The following is a 21224-nucleotide window of genomic DNA, read 5'->3' on the forward strand; positions in this document are numbered from 1 at the left end:
GGTGTTGTGGTCGGAGGAATCCAAGTTCAATCTGCTTGGTAGTGATGGATAACACTATATTTACTGCCAATTGGAAAACGTAATGATGTAAGGTACCAAACACCTACAGTGAAACATGGTGGTGGTAATGTCACGGTTTGGGGCTGCTTTTCTGCACCTTTCATTGGCCTCTACATAGAATTAATGGAAATAAGAATGCTACCATGTACAAGGATATACTGGAGAATGTAATGCTGCCATATTGAAAAACCAAAGTAGGCAGGGGATGGAAATTCCATCAAGACAATGATCCTAAGCCACACATCCAATTAAGTCAAAAATTGGTTAGCAAAGAAAAATATTCGCCTGTTGCAATGGCCAAGCCAATCGATTGATTTACACCCTATAGAGCACATTTGGGATGAGTTAGGGCAACAAGTTGGGGCCCGTACCCATAGCAATAAAGAATGAATTGTTTGCAGATTTGCAAATGGAATGGCACAAGATCCCTCAAGATGTCTTAAATACCCTAGTGGCTTCAATGCCCCGTTGGTGGGAGAGATCAGACCTCTACTATGGACATACAGGTTATAGAAAAGTAAATCTATACATACCTGTATGGCCCATAGCAGAGGTCTGATTGCAGAGAAATGTGTTTTTATCACCTGTTTTCCACAGGCTTGGCGTCCGACAGTATCTCCCCAGTGCCCGCGCAATAGAACCCTGCGGCTCAGTGCACAGAGAGACTGGCCGGGAGGAAGCAAAGCACGCTCTGTGAGTGGCTATTCGTTCATGCCCAGGAAGTCAGGGGGCACAGTGCATGTCACAGGGCCCTGTGACGTGCAGGGGAGGGGGGGAATATGATAGCTAAGCATATAGGCGAGGATTTTGGGTAATAATAAACAGATAGGCAGGGATTTATTGGCATCCCCCGGACGCCAAGCCTGTGGAAAACTGAGTTTATAAAAACACATTTCTCTGCTATCAAACCTCTAATATGGGCCATACAGGTATGTATAGATTTACATTTCTATCACCTGTATGCCCATATTAGAGGTCAGATAACTCCCAGCAGGTGACAGATTCCCTTTAAAGCAAGAGGTTATGCTATAAAATACTAAGTTATGGCATTGTAACCAATGAATTACTCTCTATGTTGTGATCAATAAATAGTATATGCAAAACTTTTGGCAGTCAGTTTTCTTTAATGAAATAACCATTCCTATATTCAAAAGCATTTTGGTGAAAATTAAGGGCTTGCATGATGACAACTTCATGCACTTTCAATTCATCACCAGGAAAATAGCATCACAACCAGAAAGGAGTAATCACACAATTGAAAAAAAATGCTAAACTTTTGGTCGCCACTGTATGTATGTATGTATATATTTGTATGTGTTTTATATGTGTGTATATACACACATATATTGTGTATGTATGTGTGTATATATATATATATATATATATATATATATATATATATACACACACACAGTACAGACCAAAAGTTTGGACACACCTCATTTAAAGATTTTTCTATATTTTCATGACTATGAAAATTGTACATTCACACTGAAGGCATCAAAACTATGAATTAACACATGTGGAATTATATACTTAACAAAAAAGTGTGAAACAGCTGAAAATATGTCTTATATTCTAGGTTCTTCAAAGTAGCCACCTTTTGCTTTGGTGACTGCTTTGCACACTCTTGGCATTCTCTTGATGAGCTTCAAGAGGTAGTCACCGGAATTGGTTTTCACTTCACAGGTGTGCCCTGTCAGGTTTAATAAGTGGCATTTCTTGCCTTATAAATGGGGTTGGGACCATCAGTTGTGTTGTGCAGAAGTCTGGTGGATACACAGCTGATAGTCCTACTGAATAGACTGTTAGAATTTGTATTATGGCAAGAAAAATGCAGCTAAGTAAAGAAAAACGAGTGACAATCATTACTTTAAGAAATGAAGGTCATAGAATCATAGAATGGTAGAGTTGGAAGGGACCTCCTGGGTCATCTGGTCCAACCCCCTGCTCAAAGCAGGATTCACTAGATCATCTCAGACAGATGTCTGTCCAGCCTCTGTTTGAAGACGTCCATTGAAGGGGAACTCACCACCTCTCGTGGCAGCCTGTTCCACTCATTAATCACCCTGTCAAAAAGTTTTTTCTAATATCTAATCTGTGTCTCCTCCCATTTAGTTTCATCCCATTGCTTCTAGTCTTTCCTTGTGCAAATGAGAATAAAGATGATCCTTCTACAATGTGACAGCCCTTGACATATTTGTAGACAGCTATTAAGTCTCCTCTCAGTCTTCTTTTTTGCAAGCTAAACATTCCCAAATCCTGCAACCGTTCCTGATAGGACATGGTTTGCAGACCAGTCACCATTCTGGTCACTCTTCTCTGAACTTGCTCCAGTTTGTCTATGTCTTTTTTAAAATGTGGTGCCCAAAACTGTACACAGTATTCCAGATGAGGTCTGACCAAAGAGGAGTAAAGACCGATAATGACTTCACGTGATCTAGACTGTATGCTTCTGTTAATACATCCCAGAATTGTATTTGCCTTTTTTGCTGCTGCATCACACTGTTGACTCATGTTCAGTCTATGATCTATTAGTATACCTAAGTCTTTTTCACATGTGCTGTTGCTTAGCTCTATTCCTCCCATTCTGTATATGCTTTTTTCATTTTTATTGCCCAGATGTAGTACTTTGCATTTTTCCCTGTTAAAAACCATTCTATTGGTTGCTGCCCACTGCTCCAGTTTATTTAGGTCTTTTTGAATCCTCTCTCTCTCTTCTCTAGTATTAGCTATCCCTCCTAGCTTTGTGTCATCAGCAAATTTAATTAGTTTACCCTCAATTCCTTCATCTAAATCATTGATAAAGATGTTGAACAATACAGGTCCCAGGACGGAGCCCTGTGGTACCCCACTTGAGACATTCATCCAGCTGGATGTGAAGCCATTTACAACCACCCTTTGAGTCCGATCACTAAGCCAGTTATGAATCCACCTAACAGTTGCCTGGTCCATTGCATACTTGGTCATTTTTTCAATAAGGATGGTGTGAGATACTTTGTCAAATGCTTTGCTGAAGTCAAGATATACTATATCTACAGCATTTCCCTGATCCACCCAGTCAGTGATTCTGTCATAGAAGGAAATTAAGTTAGTCTGACATGACTTGTTAGTTACAAACCCATGCTGACTCTGGTTAATCACTTCATTCTTATCCATGTACTTACATACATGTTGTTTAATAATTTGTTCAAAGATCTTTCCTGGTATAGAAGTCAGACTCACCGGCCTATAGTTCCCTGGGTCCACCTTCTTCCCCTTTTTGAAGATAGGACCAACATTTGCTCTTCTCCAGTCTTCTGGGACTTCTCCTGTTCTCCAAGAATTTTCAAAGATTATGGAGAGTGGTTCTAAAATTTCTTCTACGATCTCCTTAAGTACTCTGGGGTGTAATTCATCTGGACCTGGAGACTTGAACTCATTTATGTTAGCTAAATATTCCCTCACAATCTTGAGGTCAGTCAGTCCGAAAAATTGGGCAAACTTTGAAAGTGTCCCCAAGTGCAGTTGCAAAAACCATCAAGCGCTACAAAGAAACTGGCTCACATGAGGACCACCCCACGAAAGGAAGACCAAGAGTCACCTCTGCTTCTGAGGATAGGATTATCCGAGTCACCAGCCTCAGAAATCGCAGGTTAACAGCAGCTCAGATTAGAGACCAGGTCAATGCCACACAGAGTTCTAGCAGCAGACACATCTCTACAACAACTGTTAAGAGGAGACTTTGTGAAGCAGACCTTCATGGTAAAAAAAGCTGCTAGGAAACCACTGCTAAGGACAGGGAACAAGCAGAAGAGACTTGTTTGGGCTAAAGAACACAAGGAATGGACATTAGACCAGTGGAAATCTGTGCTTTTGTCTGATGAGTCCAAATTTGAGATCTTTGGTTCCAACCACCGTGTCTTTGTGCAACGCGAAAAGGTGAACGGATGGACTCTACATGCCTGGTTCCCACCGTGAAGCATGGAGGAGGAGGTGTGATGGTGTGGGGGTGCTTTGCTGGTGACACTGTTGGGGATTTATTCAAAATTGAAGGCATACTGAACCAGCATGGCTACCACAGCATCTTGCAGCGGCATGCTATTCCATCCGGTTTGCGTTTAGTTGGACCATCATTTATTTTTAAACAGGACAATGACCCCAAACACACCTCCAGGCTGCGTAAGGGCTATTTGACCAAGAAGCAGAGTGATGGGGTGCTACGCCAGATGACCTGGCCTCCACAGTCACTAGACCTGAACCCAATCGAGATGGTTTGGGGTGAGCTGGACCACAGAGTGAAGGCAAAAGGGCCAACAAGTGCTAGTATCTCTGGGCACTCCTTCAAGATTGTTGGAAGACCATTTCCGGTGACTACCTCTTGAAGCTCATCAAGAGAATGCCAAGAGTGTGCAAAGCAGTCATCAAAGAAAAAGGTGGCTACTTTGAAAAAAACCTAGAATATAAGACATATTTTCAGTTGTTTCACACTTTATTGTTAATTATATAATTCCACATGTGTTAATTCATAGTTTTGATGCCTTCAGTGTGAATGTACAATTTTCATAGTCATGAAAATGCAGAAAAATCTTTAAATGAGAAGGTGTGTCCAAACTTTTGGTCTGTACTGTATATATATATATATATATATATATATATATATATATATATATATATATATATATATATATATATATATATATATATATATATATTATATACTATATACTATATACACGTTCATTATAATCCCTTAATCCAATTGAATTTATTTTCATGACAGGAATTGATGTCAGCATAACAGACAACAAAGGGATGACTGCATTGGACATTGTCCAGGAGTTGCCATCTCAGAAGAGCCAACAGATCGCTTCACTTATTCAGGGTAAGGCAGCTGTTCAACATACTTGCGCATGGAAGCATATCATGTTTGGAGTTAGTTGCAATTTTAGTTATAATTTTAAATGGGTTATCCCACCAACCAAATTAATTTTAATCAACAGTTTAATCAATACTTCTTGGAATAATAATTTCCACAATTGGGTATGTTAAAAAAATGTTCCTATGCTGAGATAACATTATAAATGTGCCCCTGCTGTGTCCTGTGTAATGGCCGTGTCTGACCATACAGGAACATGGTCTGATCATACCACATCTGGCCAAGGGAGAAAGCAAAATAGAGTATATACATAGTAGTGCATGGGTCACAGCCTATTATTGAGGTAAAATATTGCTTAAAAACAGGTAGAGAAATGTTTTTTTAAAAAAAAAAAAAGAAATTGTCTGTGATCCCATACTGTAATGTCTGTAAATTCTTTTGCTTCCTCCATTGCCCAGGAGCTGTGGTATGATCAGACCATGTTCCGTACATGGTCAGACACAACCATTACACAGTACACCACAGGGGCACATTTATAAGATTATCTCAGCACAGGAACATTTTTTTTTAACACATCCAATTGTGTAACTTACCGTATATAATCGAGTATAAGCCGAGGTACCTAATTTTACCAAAACAAAATAGGAAACCTTATTGACTCGTATAAGCCTACGGTGGGAAATGCAGCAGCCAGCTACTGGTAAATTTCCGCATTGCTTCTTCAACTCCAATCCTGGTATGCATGGCCCCCTGATCCCCTAATCCTGGTATGTATGGACTCCTCATCCCCCAATCCTGGTATGTATGGCCTCCTCATCCCCCAATCCTGATATGCATGGCCTCCTCATCTCCGAATACTAGTATAACATGGCCTCCTCATCCCCCAATCCTGGTATGTATGGCCTCCTCATCCCCCCAATCCTGGTATGTATAGCCTCCTCATCCCCCAATCCTGGTATGTATGGCCCCCTCATCCCCCAATCCTGGTATGTATGGCCCCCTCATCCCCCAATCCTGGTATGTATGGCCCCCTCATCCCCCAATCCGGTTATGTGTGGCCCCCTCATCCCCCAATCCTGGTATGTGTGGCCCCCTGATCCCCTAATCCTGGTATGTATGGCCTTCTCATCCCCCAATCCTGATATGCATGGCCTCCTCATCTCCGAATCCTAGTATAACATGGCCTCTTCATCCCCCAATCCTGGTATGTATGGCCTCCTCATCCCCCAATCCCGGTATGTATGGCCTCCTCATCCCCCAATCCTGGTATGTATGGCTTCCTCATCCCCCAATCCTGGTATGTATGGCCTCCTCATCCCCCAATCCTGGTATGTATGGCCCCCTCATCCCCCAATCCTGGTATGTATGGCCCCCTCATCCCCCAATCCGGTTATGTATGGCCCCCTCATCCCCCAATCCTGGTATGTGTGGCCCCCTGATCCCCTAATCCTGGTATGTATGGCCTTCTCATCCCCCAATCCTGATATGCATGGCCTCCTCATCTCCGAATCCTAGTATAACATGGCCTCTTCATCCCCCAATCCTGGTATGTATGGCCTCCTCATCCCCCAATCCCGGTATGTATGGCCTCCTCATCCCCCAATCCTGGTATGTATGGCTTCCTCATCCCCCAATCCTGGTATGTATGGCCTCCTCATCCCCCAATCCTGGTATGTATGGCCCCCTCATCCCCCAATCCGGTTATGTATGGCCCCCTCATCCCCCAATCCTGGTATGTATGGCCCCTTCATCCCCCAATCCTGGTATGTATGGCTCCCTCCTCCCCCAATCCTGGTATGTATGGCCCCCTCATCCCCCAATCCTGGTATGTATGGCCCCCTCATCCACCAATCCTAGTATACAAGGCCCCCTCCATCACCGTGCACATAAAACATAAACACTTACACTCACCTTCCTTCCTGACCTCTGCTCCAGCGCTGCTTCCTGTTCTGCTGCAGCAGCTCATGTCAGCATCTGAGCAGCGCATGGCGTCGCAGCCATGCGCTCTCAGACGTTGATGTGAGCTGCTGGCATATTCACTCCTCTACACGCTGGGACTATGTGCGTGGAGAGGAGTGAATATGCATTCTCTTTAGTAGTAGGCACTGTCAGCAGGAGCCTCGGCTCAGTGCTCCTCCGTGCCCGCTACTAAAGAGAATGAATATTCATTCTTCTCCACGCCCATGGGAGAGGAGAAGAGTGAGTATTAATTTCCCTTTAACAGTGGGCACACGTGGTAGCTGCAGCAGCCGGCTACTGCGTGTGCCCCACTCCTCCGCCGCAACCCTCTTCCCCCCACTATCCTTCAACGGAATTTCTATATACTCGGGTATATACCAGAGTTTAAGCTGAGGGGGGCTTTTTCAGCACAAAAAATGTGCTGAAAAACTTGGCTTGTACTCGAGTATATACGGTATTTTTATTCCAAGATCTATTAAAGAAGCACTCACATCAAAAGTTTTAGGCTATGTGCCCACGATGCAGAAATGAAGCAGAAAATTTCTGCAGCATTTCTACATCTCCCTGGCAGAAAAAAAACGCATGCAGATTGTGCATGCGTTTTTCCTGCAGAATACATGCGGATCCACATGCGGATTCACATGCGTTTCCACATGCAGATTGACAAGAGCTTTCCAGGCGATAGCATCACTTGGAAAGTGCTTGACAACTAGGTCACACTGTATAAATCCATGCAAACAGCATGGATTTATACAGTGTGAACCGTAAAAATTAAAACAAATAAAGCTATACTCACCCCCGAGGCCCCGGCGTGGCTGCAGCGCTCGTTCCTGTCTGGTTCCCGGCTGCCGGCATATCGCGAGACAGAGTGGTGAAGGGCCTGCGGTCACATGACTGTGACGTCACCGAAGGTCCTTCAGCGCTGCTGGCATTCAGAGAGAAGACGCCGGACAGGTGAGTATAATCCTTATTTGTTATTTTATTCTTTTTTTACAGGTACAATGGTACCCAGGTCTGGATGAGAGTCTCCTCTCCTCCAGAACTGGGTACCATCCGCACATAGAGACGCATAGAAGCCGCTTGTACAAATGTACAGTCGCGGTTTCTGTGCGTCTCAATGCAAGTCAATGGCGGGAGTTCCGCTGCGCTTCCGCAAAATTAAATGACATGCTGCGGATTTTTGTACGCAGCATAAACGCTGCGGAAAAATCCGCAGCATGTGCATAGAACATGCGGAATCCCCTTGGGGACCATGGGGTGCGGATTACCTAGCGTTTCACAAGCGTTTCTGCTGCGGAAATTCCGCAGCATAATCGCTTGAAAAACGCTACGTGGGCACTCAGCCTTAGTCTCCTAATATATTGCAATAATCATATTATATGGCACTGTCTACTTAAAATTGCTTATTTTGCCTTTGTATCCAGCTAATTCTTCTGTTTTCCATTAGGTCTATGACATCACATGATTAAAAACAGACTTGCTGAATCCTTCTAAGCTTTATGTAGAAATAGGAGGTAAATTTTCTTTATATGAGTGAGAAGTCACTGCAAAAGAGAGGAGTGATTTTTGCAGGGACAAGAGACATCCTTTTTCTACACAGAGAGAAGAATTAGCTGAGTAGAAAGGCAAAATCATAGGGCTGTATAATATGATGATTGCGAAATATTAAGAGGATAAAAACTTTGATGTACTTTGTTCTTGGGAAAATCCCTTCAAATTGTCTTTGCATGACCAGATTATTCCTCTTCATCTACATATGATTGCATAAAGTCCAACTACTGTTCTCCTGTTGAACTTTTGCATCAGTGTGACAACTTCTGTGACCGTGTTCAGATGTCGATTTTCTGTGCACCTACTGCACCAAACACCTAGTACTATGTATGCAAATAAGGTTTCCAAAGTCATGAAAATTTGAAATTGTGCTTTGAATTTTTAATTTAGAATTGGCACAGAATTGGCATGGATTTTTGCCTTGCATTTCACCAATTAAATTGCAAAGTGTGAAGTCAAAATTTGTATGTAGTAACCAGAATAAAATGTATATATATTTTTTCCAATAAATAGAATGGATTATTTTGGTGACGGCTGCAACTGTGTGAAAATATTATGTCTTTATCAAAGTGTATTCATATACAAATGTACATGGCATTAGCCAATAAACTGTTTTATAGTAATGTTCCCTTGTTGCTGTATAGGAATGATGATGTATTTTTTTTTCTGTTCTGCCTTTTTTTCTTTTGGGTATTTTTATGTTTTAAAGGGGGTTGTTCAGTCTAAAATGAAAAGTCTAGTCACTCTGTGTGATTGCAGAGTTTTGAATCCCCCAGTGCACTGCCAGGATTCACCAGTTTCTGAGCCGGGAACGGCGGTGATGTATGAGATATGTACAGAGGCTTGCGAAAGTATCCCCCCCCCCCTTCTCTCCCCTCGGCTTTTTACCTATTTTGTTACATTACAACCTGTGTTGAAATATTTTTGTAATTCAATTTGTGTGATGCATCAGCGCTAAATAGTCTTAGTGAAGTGAGAAAAATATAGGCATAAATTAAATTTTTCATGAAATAACTAAAAATTGGCATGTGCGTATGTATTCACCCGTTTTGCGATAATTAAGCCCCTAAAAATTTCTGGTGCAAGTAATTACCTTCATAAGTCACATGCTTAGATTGCACACAGGTGGACTTCCTTTCTCTAAGTGTCACATGGTCTGTGAGTGTATACACACCTTTTCTGAAAGGCCACAGAAGCTGCAACACTATTAAATAATAGGCACCACTAAACAAACAACACCATGAAAAGCACGGAGATCTCCAAACAAGTCAGGGACAAAGTTGTTGAGAAGTACAAACCAGGATTGGGTTATAAAAATTATCCCAATATCTGATGATCCTCCAGAGTACAATTAAATCCATTATCATCAAATGGAAAGAACATGGTACCACAACAAACTTGGCCAGCCACCAAAACTCTCAGCACGGGCAAGAAGGGCTTTAATTAGAGAGGCAACACAGAAACCAAAGGTAACCCTAAATGAGCTGCAGAGTTCCCATGCAGAGACTGAAGTATCTGTCCATATGACCGCAATACGCCGTACACTCCATAGAGGTGGCATTTATGGAAGAGTGGGCAGAAAAAAGCCTTTACTTACACACAAAACTTGTAAGGCTCGTTTTGAGTTTGCCAAGAGACATGTGGGAGACTCCCCAAATGTATGGAGGAAGATGCTTTGATCAGATGAGACCAAAATTGAACTTTTTGACCACCAAGGTAACCGCTATGTCTGGCGCCAAACCAACACCACTCATCACCCTAAGAACACCATCCCCATAGTGAAACATGGTGGTGGCAGCATCATGCTGTGGAGATATTTTTCGGCAGCAGGGACAGGTAAGGAGGTTCACCTTTTGACAGGACAATGACTCAAACCATACTGCTAAAGCAAAACTTGAGTGGTTTAAGGGGAAATTTGTAAATGTTTTGGAGTGACCTAGTCAAATCCCAGATCTTAATCCAATTTGAGAATCTGTGGTTAGACTTGAAGATTGCTGTTCACCAGAGGAAAGCATCTAACTTAAAGCGCACCTGTCAGCAGGATTGTGCTTAGTAAACCACATACACTGCCAGGTGGGCGCCGTTACACTAAGTAAAATGATACCTTTGTTAATGAAATCCATCCAGTGGTTCTTTCATAATCTTTATTTTTAGTTCTGGCATAATGATATGCTCGTGCTCTGGGGCGGGACTGTAGGGAGGGACTATAACTGGTGCTCTCATTATGTATGCCTATCTCTGGCCTCTGACAGGTCACTGTGCTTTCAGTGACCTGCCTATTCTTTTAAATGCTTGTTTTGTAATTTCTGTGGCAAAGTGAAAATTTACATCCCCAAAATGGCCGCCGCCCGCACAGTAGCATCTTTCAATTGCCGAGAGATGCTACTGCACACGTGCGGGCGCCATTTTGCTTTTGGAAAATGAATTTGGGTGCAGCAATATGGCGGCGCGCATGTGCAGTAGAAAAGCTATTGAGAAATGCTACTGCGCTGGTGGCGGGGACCATATTGCTGCTGGTAAGTTTCTTTTTCCTCTAGCAAAAGAAAATTTTGCTAGAGGAAAAAAACTTGCCTGCAGCAATATGGCCCCCACCGCTTGCACAGTAACATTTCTCGACTGCTGAGAGATGCTACTGTGCATGCGCGGTGCCATATTGCTGCACCCAAATTCTTTTTCCAAAACCAAAATAGCGCGTGCGCAGTAGCATCTCTTGGCAACTGAAAAATGCTACTGTGCGGGCGGCGGCCATTTTGGGGATGTAAAATTTCACTTTGCCACAGAAATTACAAAGGCAGTATTTAAAATAGTAGGCGGGTCACTGAAAGCACAGTGACCTGTCAGAGGCCAGAGATAGGCATACATAATGAGAGCACCAGTTACAGCCTCTCCCTAAAGTCCCGCCCCAGAGCACGAGCATATCATTATGGCAGAACTAAAAATAAAGATTTATAAAAGAACCACTGGACGGATTTCATCAAGAAAGGTTTATATCATTATGGCAGAACTGAAAATAAAGATTTATAAAAGAACCACTGGATGGATTTCATCAAGAAAGGTTTATATCATTATGGCAGAACTGAAAATAAAGATTTATAAAAGAACCACTGGACGGATTTCATCAAGAAAGGTTTATATCATTATGGCAGAACTGAAAATAAAGATATATAAAAGAACCACTGGACGGATTTCATCAACAAAGGTTTATATCATTATGGCAGAACTGAAAATAAAGATATATAAAAGAACCACTGGACGGATTTCATCAACAAAGGTTTATATCATTATGGCAGAACTGAAAATAAAGATTTATAAAAGAACCACTGGACGGATTTCATCAACAAAGGTTTTACTCAGTGTAACGGCGCCCACCTGACAGTGTATGTGGTTTACTAAGCACAATCCTGCTGACAGGTGCGCATTAAAGGAACTATAGCAGTTTTGCCTTGAGGAATGAAGAAAATGTGGCAAGATGTAGAAAGCTCATAGAGACTTATCCAAAGTGACTTGCAGCTGTAATTGCCACAATAGAAGGATTTGCAAAGTAGTGATTTTAGGGGGTGAATAGTTTTGCACACTGAAGTTTTCAGTTATTTTGTCCTATTTGTTGCTTGCTTCACAATAAAAAGAAAAACAAATGTTCACAGTTGTAGGCATGTTCCTTACATGAACTGATACAAACCCTCAAAAATCAGTCAAATTCCAGGTTGTGAGGTAGTAGAATACGACAAAAAATGCCAAGGGGGTGAATACTTTCGCAAGCCATTGTATTGGTTTAGTTAATTAAACAAGTTTGCAATTGACTTGCTTTTATCTTACACAGTATACAGTTTGTTTCCAAGGAGCTCAGCCACTAGTGCCTGGCCGAGTGTGCGCAGTTGTTACATTCCAAAGTTTTTATATTGTTACTAAGGATTTAAAGTGGTTGTCTGATAGGTATAATGCCTTCTATATAACTATATTGCAAAACCACTTTAATTCCCAAGATCCCAGTCAGTTTTCAGCTCTTTGATTTCTATACAGCAGTTAGCTGCTAACCTCCCTAACCTCACCACTGTCAGCTCCTAACAGTGCTGCTCTTATCAGTCCTGCATAATCACAATCCCAGGCCCCCTGCATTGGCAGTATCCAGAGCAATTCTCCTAATCATGGTTCTCGCTTTTCTGAGCTGTTTGCTTGTTTAAGTGCACAGTTATCTCTATATGCAAATATAGTTATAAATAACACTGTAGACTTCAGAATAATGACTGTAACAAAAGGAAACTGACCAGAACTGTCACACAAGGAGGAGTTCCTCACCCACCCAAGCAACCATGAAGTAAGGAGACTGGAGATCTGTGTGCTGCTTAAGAGACAATTAAGAATATCTCTTTAATATTTCCTTTCTTATTTACTTGTTTCTTTAAGGCCACCATTCAGTGAGACCAGCAGCAAGAGAACCAGAACTGGAACCTGCACCATTACCTAGTACATCTATTTGTACGGATTCTCAAGGGGGTAAAGTAACATTAAGCTATTTGCTTATATCTCCAGCTGATCATCTCTATCTTTATTTGGTGTCTGACTGCAACCTTTTGTTTTACTCCTGCTCCAGCCAGTTATTTCACAGCCAGACACAGGACAGTTAGGAGGAGAAGGGGCATGGATGATTTCCTAAGACACAGAAGATTTGTCTATAGCCTGAATAAGCATTCCTAGGAACACTTGTTTGAAATAGTCAGCCTGTTTATATTGCATAATGATCACCCGACGAATGAGCAAAACCCTCGATCGTCGGTAGAAAGGATCCTTTTCTTTTTAAAACAGATAATTGTTCTTGACAGATTATTGTCCTGTATAAATGGGAGCCATGCTGTAAACCTCAATAGCAGCCTATGTGCACGAAACCATCTATTACAAATCGTTCAGTGTGTGTATGAAGAGGGGTCTGCCTACTTAAACAGGATATTAAACAACCGCCAATCTGTAAATATTTATTGATCGGCGGGCGTTTACTACTGCATATCGTCAGAAAGTAAACAAACCTTTAAAAAACATTTAAATATCTGAGATTGACGTAGGCATCGAAGTGGTTAAACAGGAATGATCGGCGCTAAGTCTGGTCGTTGCTGACTGTACGGAATCCGTCCCTGAACCCGCTCCATACAACCGCACCCGACAGGATGTAATGGTACTATGTTGTCCTATGGTTAGAAGGGGTTAAATAAAAACTGGAAATTATTGTAACTCCAAATTGGCATGTAGCTACCACACCCAGGTTTAAGGTTAAAGATTACAAATACAATAATCAAAAGCACACTGCATTTTTCAGTTTCTTATATACTTAGTTATTTTTTTTTTAAAAACCATCTAGTTTAATGTGTTTTCTTTACCAAACTCTCTACTGTTTTAGGTGGTATGCAAAGAGCATTGCTGGATTTACATTTGGATTTAGATAGCATATCCCAGTCGGAATCTCCATATGAAGCTCTGTACAATGCCTCCTCATGTCATTCTTTAGATAGCATGTGTAGTGGACGTTCTTCTGACAGGGATTCCCTGTGCCGCGAAAGCACAAAAACACGACATGTAAGTGGCTTTGCATGTAGTTCTTTATATTCATTTTATTAAATTAACTTTTTGATTTGATTAGATGTACTTTTTGACTGTGATTATTATTTATATTTTTTTCTTTTACAGAAGGAAAGGCCACCTCCTCCTGCTAAGCCTCCACCTGAAGATGAAGAAGCGTTAGAGAGGAAACAAAGTGTAGGTGTTGTTCGGGAAGTATGTCTGCTTTATATAAAGTTGAATTGGTTGACCACTTTCCGATGAAGTTTCTAAAACCCCATAAATTGGTGTGCTCTCACATAGTTTTCTACAACATATCTCATTTCTTATCTCAGTACCCCTGTTCTAGGCCTCCTGCTGCCTGTGGAACTAGTATGTAAACAGTGGGTGCCATGTCTATAGTGCTTAAGTTGGCGACGTTCCCAGGATTTTTACCCACAGCCCCACTTTCCCAGCTGTGGTTTCTTCCACACTGGAACTGAAATAATTTAGTGCATGTTCAGATAAAGGATATTCCTGAATCTGCAGACGCTCTGAAAGCATTTAGCGCTGTTGTGGAAGAATAGACAGCATGGAAAGTTATCCAAACACCGCTACTGTGACAGGGCTGCTGTCAAGAGGCAATGATAAGGCCCCTCTTGTACTGTGTGCATGCTGTTGACTCCTTCATAGTGTGTACGTGCAGCCCTGCAGATAGGCTTCAGGCAACTCTCCCTCTGGCCAAGCATGCACTGTCCGAGTCAGGGAACTGCTCAATATGCAAATCGAAGCGGGCGAAACAGTGCACCAAGCTGTTGGCCACGCCAAGGGTGCAGTGGAGCCTCCTCATATGCTTATGGAATGTAAAGCATATCCAAACTAATTACAACAATAAAGTGTATACTGTTAAAATTACCTATTATAGTGGTAAGTCCCCAATTAAAACTTTTTTTTTTTTTTTTAAGTTTAGTTTGCGTTTTAGGAGTGACAGACTTCTTTAAAGCACCACTCCAGCAGGGTTTTTATTTTCAGTGCTGGAGTGGCGCTTTAAATGTAAGCTGCCTGCCATATTTTTATACTCCCCTTCTGGCGTCTTCACCTTTTACCAGCACCATTCTGGTCGCACGGTGCCATCTTGTGCCCTTAACTTTTGACTGGCCAGAACTCAGAAGTTAAGTCGCAAGACCTCAGTGCAATTTTATGAGAGCCAGAACAAGGCTCTCAGAGATTTATTGGAAAGTGACCTCCATGCCACTCCTTGAAACAGTGGAGCTGTCCAGTTGGTCACTTTTCGCAGGTGATCAACAATAGCAACGCTGGAAAAGGATGAAGGCGGCAGCAGATGAGTATGAGACAGGAGGCAGAGGCCCTGCAAATGCGACCTGTCGTCCGCCGACTTTCAGCCAAATTTGTGTTCCAAAATTCAAATATTGCTCCTTCCGTTCCCAGTCTTGTCGTTTCTCCAAACAGAACTTTTTGACTACATGTGGGGTATCTCTGCGCTTGAAAGAAAGTTGGTAACAAACTGTGGGGTCCACTTTTTGGTGTTACCTATTGCAAAAGTGAAAAAATTGTGGCTAAAGCAACATTTTAGAGGTAAAAAAAATTTTTTGTTCCTCTTTGTATTAATTCCTGCATGGCATGTGAAGGGTTAAAAAAAAATCCTGACAACATTTTTTAAGTATTTGAGGGGTGTGGTTTTTAAAATGGTATCACTTTTGGGGAGTTTCGAATATACAGGCCCCTCAAGCTATGTGCCCACGATGCAGAAATGAAGCAGAAAATTTCTGCAGCATTTCTGCATCTCCCTGGCAGAAAAAAAGCATGCAGATTGTACATGCGGATTGTGCATGCGTTTTTCCTGCAGAATACATGCGGGTTCACATGCGTATCCACATGCGTTAACCTATGTGTTTCTGCATGCGTTCTGACAAGCACTTTACAGGCGATAGCATCACTTGGAAAGTGCTTGACAACTAGGTCACACTGTATAAATCCATGCAAACAGCATGGATTTATATGGTGTGACCGTGAAAATAAAAAAATAAAGCTATACTTTACCGCCGATGCCGCCGCGTGTGCTGTCGCGCTCCTTCCTGGTTCCTTCCTGGCTTGCCGGCATCTCGCGAGACAGCCTGCGGTCACATACGTCATCTCAGGTCCTGGAAGGAGAAGCGCTGCAGGGGCCGCCGGACAGGTGAATATAAACTTTTTTTTTTTTTTACAGGTACAATGGTACCCAGGTCTGGATGAGAGTCTTCTCTCCTCCAGAACTGGGTATCATCCGCACATTGAAACGCATATTATCCGCGTGTACAAACGTACAGACGCGCATTATATGTGTCTCAATGCAAGTCAATGGCGGCAATTCCGCTGCGCTTCCGCAAAATTAATGAACATGCTGCGGATTTATGAGCGCCGCAGAAACGCTGCGGAAAAATCCTCAGCATGTGCATTGACATTGCGGAATGCCATTGGGGACCATGGGGAGCGGATTACCAAGCGTTTTTGATGCGTTTCCGCTGCTGAAATTCCGCAGCATAAACGCATGAAAAACGCATCGTGTGCACGCAGCCTCAAGGTCCAGTGAAATATGAATAGGTCCATAAAGAAATAGGTTTTCTAAATTTGTTAAAAAAACATGAGAAATTGCTACTAAACTTTTAACCCCTCTACCATCCTAACAAAATAAAATGACGTTTGAAAAATGATGCAGCTGTAAAGTAGACGTATGGTAAATGTTATTTATTAAAGGGGTTGTCCAGTTAAGTGATAAGTCTGCAGTCACACTGTGTGACTGCAGACTTATGGATTCCCCCAGTGCAGGCACTGTGCGCCGACTAAAAAGTGCGCCCTCGCTCAATACAAGTGCATGGAGAGCGAGGCTGCTCCCACTGGCCAGGGGTATGTATAACGTATACATAGCCTCCGTTACCGGCTCTCATACTGCCGAATCCCCACAGCGCACAGTGCCTGCGCTGTGGGGATTCAGAAGTCTGCAGTCACACAGTGTGACTGCAGACTTATCACTTTTGACCGGACAACCCCTTTAATTATTTTGTACAGCATGATTACCTGGTTTAAGGATAATAACGATTGAAAGTCTGAAAATTCCAATTTTTTTTTCACAATTGCAATATTTTCAAAAATAAATGCAAGTTATATCAAACTAATTTTACCACTGTCATGAAGTACAAATTGTCACGAAAAAGCAGTCTCCGAATAACTGGGATACATTGAAGTGTTCCAGAGTTATTGCCATCTAAAGTGACACTGGTCAGATTTCTAAAATTTGGCCTAGTTATTAAGGTCAAAATTAGCTCAGTCACTAAGGGGTTAATATTGCCATGTCCAGAAGAACCAGAACTATAAACATTTCCACACTATTTAACCTGTACAATGAGCAATGTAAAACGAAAATAAAAATTCTAAATGCTATTTTTTTTTCATCATACCGCCACACAAAAAAAGGGGTAATAAGATATGAACGAAAAAGAAATATATCAAAAAAGAAAAAGTGATACATGAAAACCTCATCTTTTCCTCTAAAAAGCAAGTGCTCAAATGGCTTAATCAGAAGAAAGATAAAGTTACAGCTCTCAGAATATGACGATGCAAACAACTAATTATTTTGGTACGAAAAGTGTGTTTACTGTGCAAAAGTAATAAGCATGAAAAACTATATTCATCTGGTATCGCCATAATCATACTGACCAGGTTCCATCAGGAGTCTTATATAAATCCTGTTTTTCACAGATTTAGACATAACTACTCAATATATGGAGCACAAGATAAATATGGAACTAGACTTAAGCATTCCAAAATGTTATTTATGCCAAAATGGTCAGTTGAAAAATAGGCAGTTTCTACATTACTGGTAGCTCAAAGGCTCTAGGAGAGTGTCATAACTCCCCCTATCACACAACTTCCACCTTTCCCCCCTCAAAAAAAAAAAAAAAACAGCAAAATTTTAATTGAAGGGGATCTCTACTGTTCTAGCACATATACAAATACCACCCACAAACTATTCCAGGAAAGACTGCGCTTCAAAAATCAAATAGCGCTTTTTCCCTTCCAAGCCCTACCGCGTGCCTAAACTGCAGTTTCTAACCACATATGGGGGTATTGGTGTCCCCAGAAGAAATTGTAAAGTTCTGTTTATTCTGTTAACCTTGTGCATGTGAGAAATTTGGGGCTAAAGCTACTTAATTTTTTGGCTTCACAATCCACTGTTGCAATATTTTTTGGAGCATCTGTGTGTCCAAAATGCTCACTACACTCCTAGATGAATTTGTTGAAGTGTGTGGTATCCAAAATGAGGTCAGTTTTAGGATTTTGTGCTGTTCTGTCAATTCCAGCCAAATTTGAGCTCCAAAAGACATATAGCGGTCCTTCCCTTCTGAGCCCTGCTGTGTTCCCTACAGTAGTGGTATGACCACATGTGGAATATTGTTGCGTGCAGGAGATATTGCACAACAAAATATTCTTACCACTTTTTTTCCAACTAACCCTTGTGAAAATTAAGCATTTGGACCTAAAGCAACATTTTAGTGCAAAAAAACATAATTATTTGTTTCATCATATGAAAGAATATAGCGTGCACTCATTAGGCTGGATTACATTCACATGATTGGTCATGTGATGGTCATAAGACTTATTTTTTCATATATAACAAAGGGCCTTAAACCAGGTTTCCTGTAGCTTCTTGAAAAAGCCAGCTTTAGGCTATGTGCCCACAATGCAGAAATGCTCCGGATTTTTTCCTGAGCGTTTCTGCATCTCCCAGGAAGAAAAAAACGCATGCGGATTGTACATGCGGATTGTGCATGCGGATTGTGCATGCGGATTGTACATGCGTTTTTCCTGCCAGGGACATACGGATGTGAAGCGTTCTTCACTTGCATTTCGCATGCGGGTTGACAAGCGCTTTCCAGGCGATTTTAGCATCACTTGGAAAGTGCTTGTCAACTTGGTCACACTATATAAATACATGCAAACGGCATGGCTTTATATACTGTGACCGAAAGAATGGTAAAAAATAAATCTATACTTACCTTCTGATGGCCCCCGGAGTCTTGCTTTGCTCCTAGTCCTGGCTTGCCAGCAGCTCGCGGTACACTGAAGGAACTGCCGTCACATGACTAAATGACGTCAGCGCAGGTCCTTCAGTCCACCGCGAGCTGCCGGCAAGCAAAGACAAGGAGACCGGGGGCCATCAGAAGGTAAGTATAATCTTTATTTTTTATTTTATTCTTTTTTTTACAGGTTCTATGGTACCCGGGTCCGGAGGAGAGTCTCCTGTCCTCTAGACCTGGGTACCATCCGCACATTGAAACGCATGGATTCCGCATGTACAGATGCAGTGATGCGGAATCCATGCGTTCTAATGCAAGTCAATGGCAGCGAAAACGCAGCATTTCTGCAAAATAATTGGTAGTGCTGCGTTTTTTTCCACAATGATAATCCGCAGTGGAAATTTCCGCAGCATGTGCACAGCACATGCGAATTATCATTGGGGAACATGGCAGGCCTTCTACCAAGCTTTTTTTAAGCGTTTCTGCAGCGTTTTTGCCGCTGCGGAAACGCTTAAAAAACGCATCGTGGGCACACAGCCTTAAAGTGGCAAAATGCGCATTGAGGTGTCTTCCAGCTTCAGTAGCATCCGTCCTTCTCCACCCCTTGTCCAACCTCTATTCAGCTAATTCTGCCTTAAGGATTTTGCCCCTTTATAACCTACTACATTTACTTATGCATGGCACTTCATCTGAGATAGTTTCTCACTTTATTGAAGGCTCCCTTTTCCCTATTCTTTGTTAGACATGGTTATACGTTTTTCAGTAGTCTTCACACTAGGGAGGATTGTACCAATGCTGTTGCCACCATTCTGTCATTTTCATTATATGTGTCTATTTTATTCATTGTATCTTTTGATATTGTATCTAATAAAATGTCTTTTTATACCAGTATTACTCCGTTTTCCTCCCATTTTTGATGTAATAGACATATGTAGCAGAGCTGAGCTGTCTCATTGAATCCATACTATCTGCTGCTTGTCACAAAGTAGACTAAGTAACAAAACTTAGTCTGCCTTAAAACATCTTCTATACTATGTCCCTGGATATGCTGTGGCCCCCACAGTTTGTGCTGCACTTTCTCTTTCATCTCCACTGACCTCAGAGCCTTACTTTTTGGGAAGGGAGGATGTCTGTGTCAGCTCGGCCAGTGAATGTGTATATGAGTGAAGAGCGCTGGATCAGAGGAGTCTCGGGCAGACTGAACAATCTACTTTCTACTCTGCCCAGAACTAATTAGACAGAGCAGTGTCCAGTAAAGAGAGCAAACTCGCTGTGCATTGTTCTTAGTGATTGGAGAAGGAGCAGCTTTCTAAGCACGCTCCCATATCACTGAAGAAGGCACGACACTGGGTGGTGCGGGCAGGGAGAGCTGTCTCCAGACTATAACACACATGCACTTTTTAGCAGGGTTTTTTTCTTGCTGAAAAGTGCATCTTATAGTCCAGACAATATGGTGCATCGGTGTTTCTATGTTATTCAGATCACCCCAACAGTGAATTCATTGTAGAGAGATGGAGACACTGTGGACGCCGTCTGGCCTATAACCCGGTAGTGGTCATCTTTTCAGTGGTGCACAAAAACGCGGTTGACCACAATTCTTTGCATCTTTGAAAAGACCACTGAACAGAGACCAGACAGAGTGCAGAGCATCTCTGCAGCTTAATTATAGTGAATTGATCCATTGGAGTTTCATCTGAATCACTTATTTCAGAGATGTAGATGGAAACCAAATGGAAGTGCTAAAACATAATTTTAATGGTAAAAATGTAATTATTTTTTGTTCACTGCCAAATGGTATAAAATTCTGTGAAACATCTGTAGTAGTAATATGCTCACTGCATCCCTAGATGAATCATTGAGAGTTGTAGTTTGCATTATGGGGGTTTCTGACTTTTTGGCACCTCAGGCGCTGTGCCAATGTGACATGGCACCCGCAAACCATTCCGGTAAAATCGCAACTCCGATGTGGCACTTTTTCTTTTCTTAGCTTTGCACTATTACTGAGAGGTAGTTTCTAACCACACAGAGGGAATTGACGTATTCAGGAGAAATTGTGTAACAAATTTTGTGATCCATTTTCTCCTGTTAGCCCTTTTCAAAATTAATAACTTGAGGCTAAATTAATTTTAGTGGAAAAAAATTAACTTTTCATTTTCACAATGAGATGTTATAAAATTCTGTGAGTCAGCTGTGGG

The 21224-nt window shown here is 41.8% G+C and overlaps 1 protein-coding gene across 6 annotated transcripts in view; it reads left to right on the forward strand.

Annotated features, from left to right (window-relative positions):
• Positions 1-21224, forward strand: part of ANKS1A (ankyrin repeat and sterile alpha motif domain containing 1A) — a 260678-nt gene that overhangs the window by 113789 nt on the left and 125665 nt on the right. For 5 of the 6 annotated variants that reach the window (XM_073666518.1, XM_073666520.1, XM_073666522.1 and 2 more), the window contains 4 exons: positions 4823-4924; positions 12833-12922; positions 13818-13993; positions 14105-14191. In XM_073666518.1, coding sequence (XP_073522619.1) covers positions 4823-4924; positions 12833-12922; positions 13818-13993; positions 14105-14191 — 455 coding nt within the window. The remainder of the gene's footprint in view (positions 1-4822; positions 4925-12832; positions 12923-13817; positions 13994-14104; positions 14192-21224) is intronic. The other variant, XM_073666519.1, reaches the window with a different exon arrangement.

Source organism: Phyllobates terribilis, unplaced genomic scaffold (assembly GCF_046119375.1).
Source record: "Phyllobates terribilis strain yellow unplaced genomic scaffold, ASM4611937v1 Scaffold_2__4_contigs__length_985480577, whole genome shotgun sequence".
NCBI lineage: Eukaryota > Metazoa > Chordata > Amphibia > Anura > Dendrobatidae > Phyllobates > Phyllobates terribilis.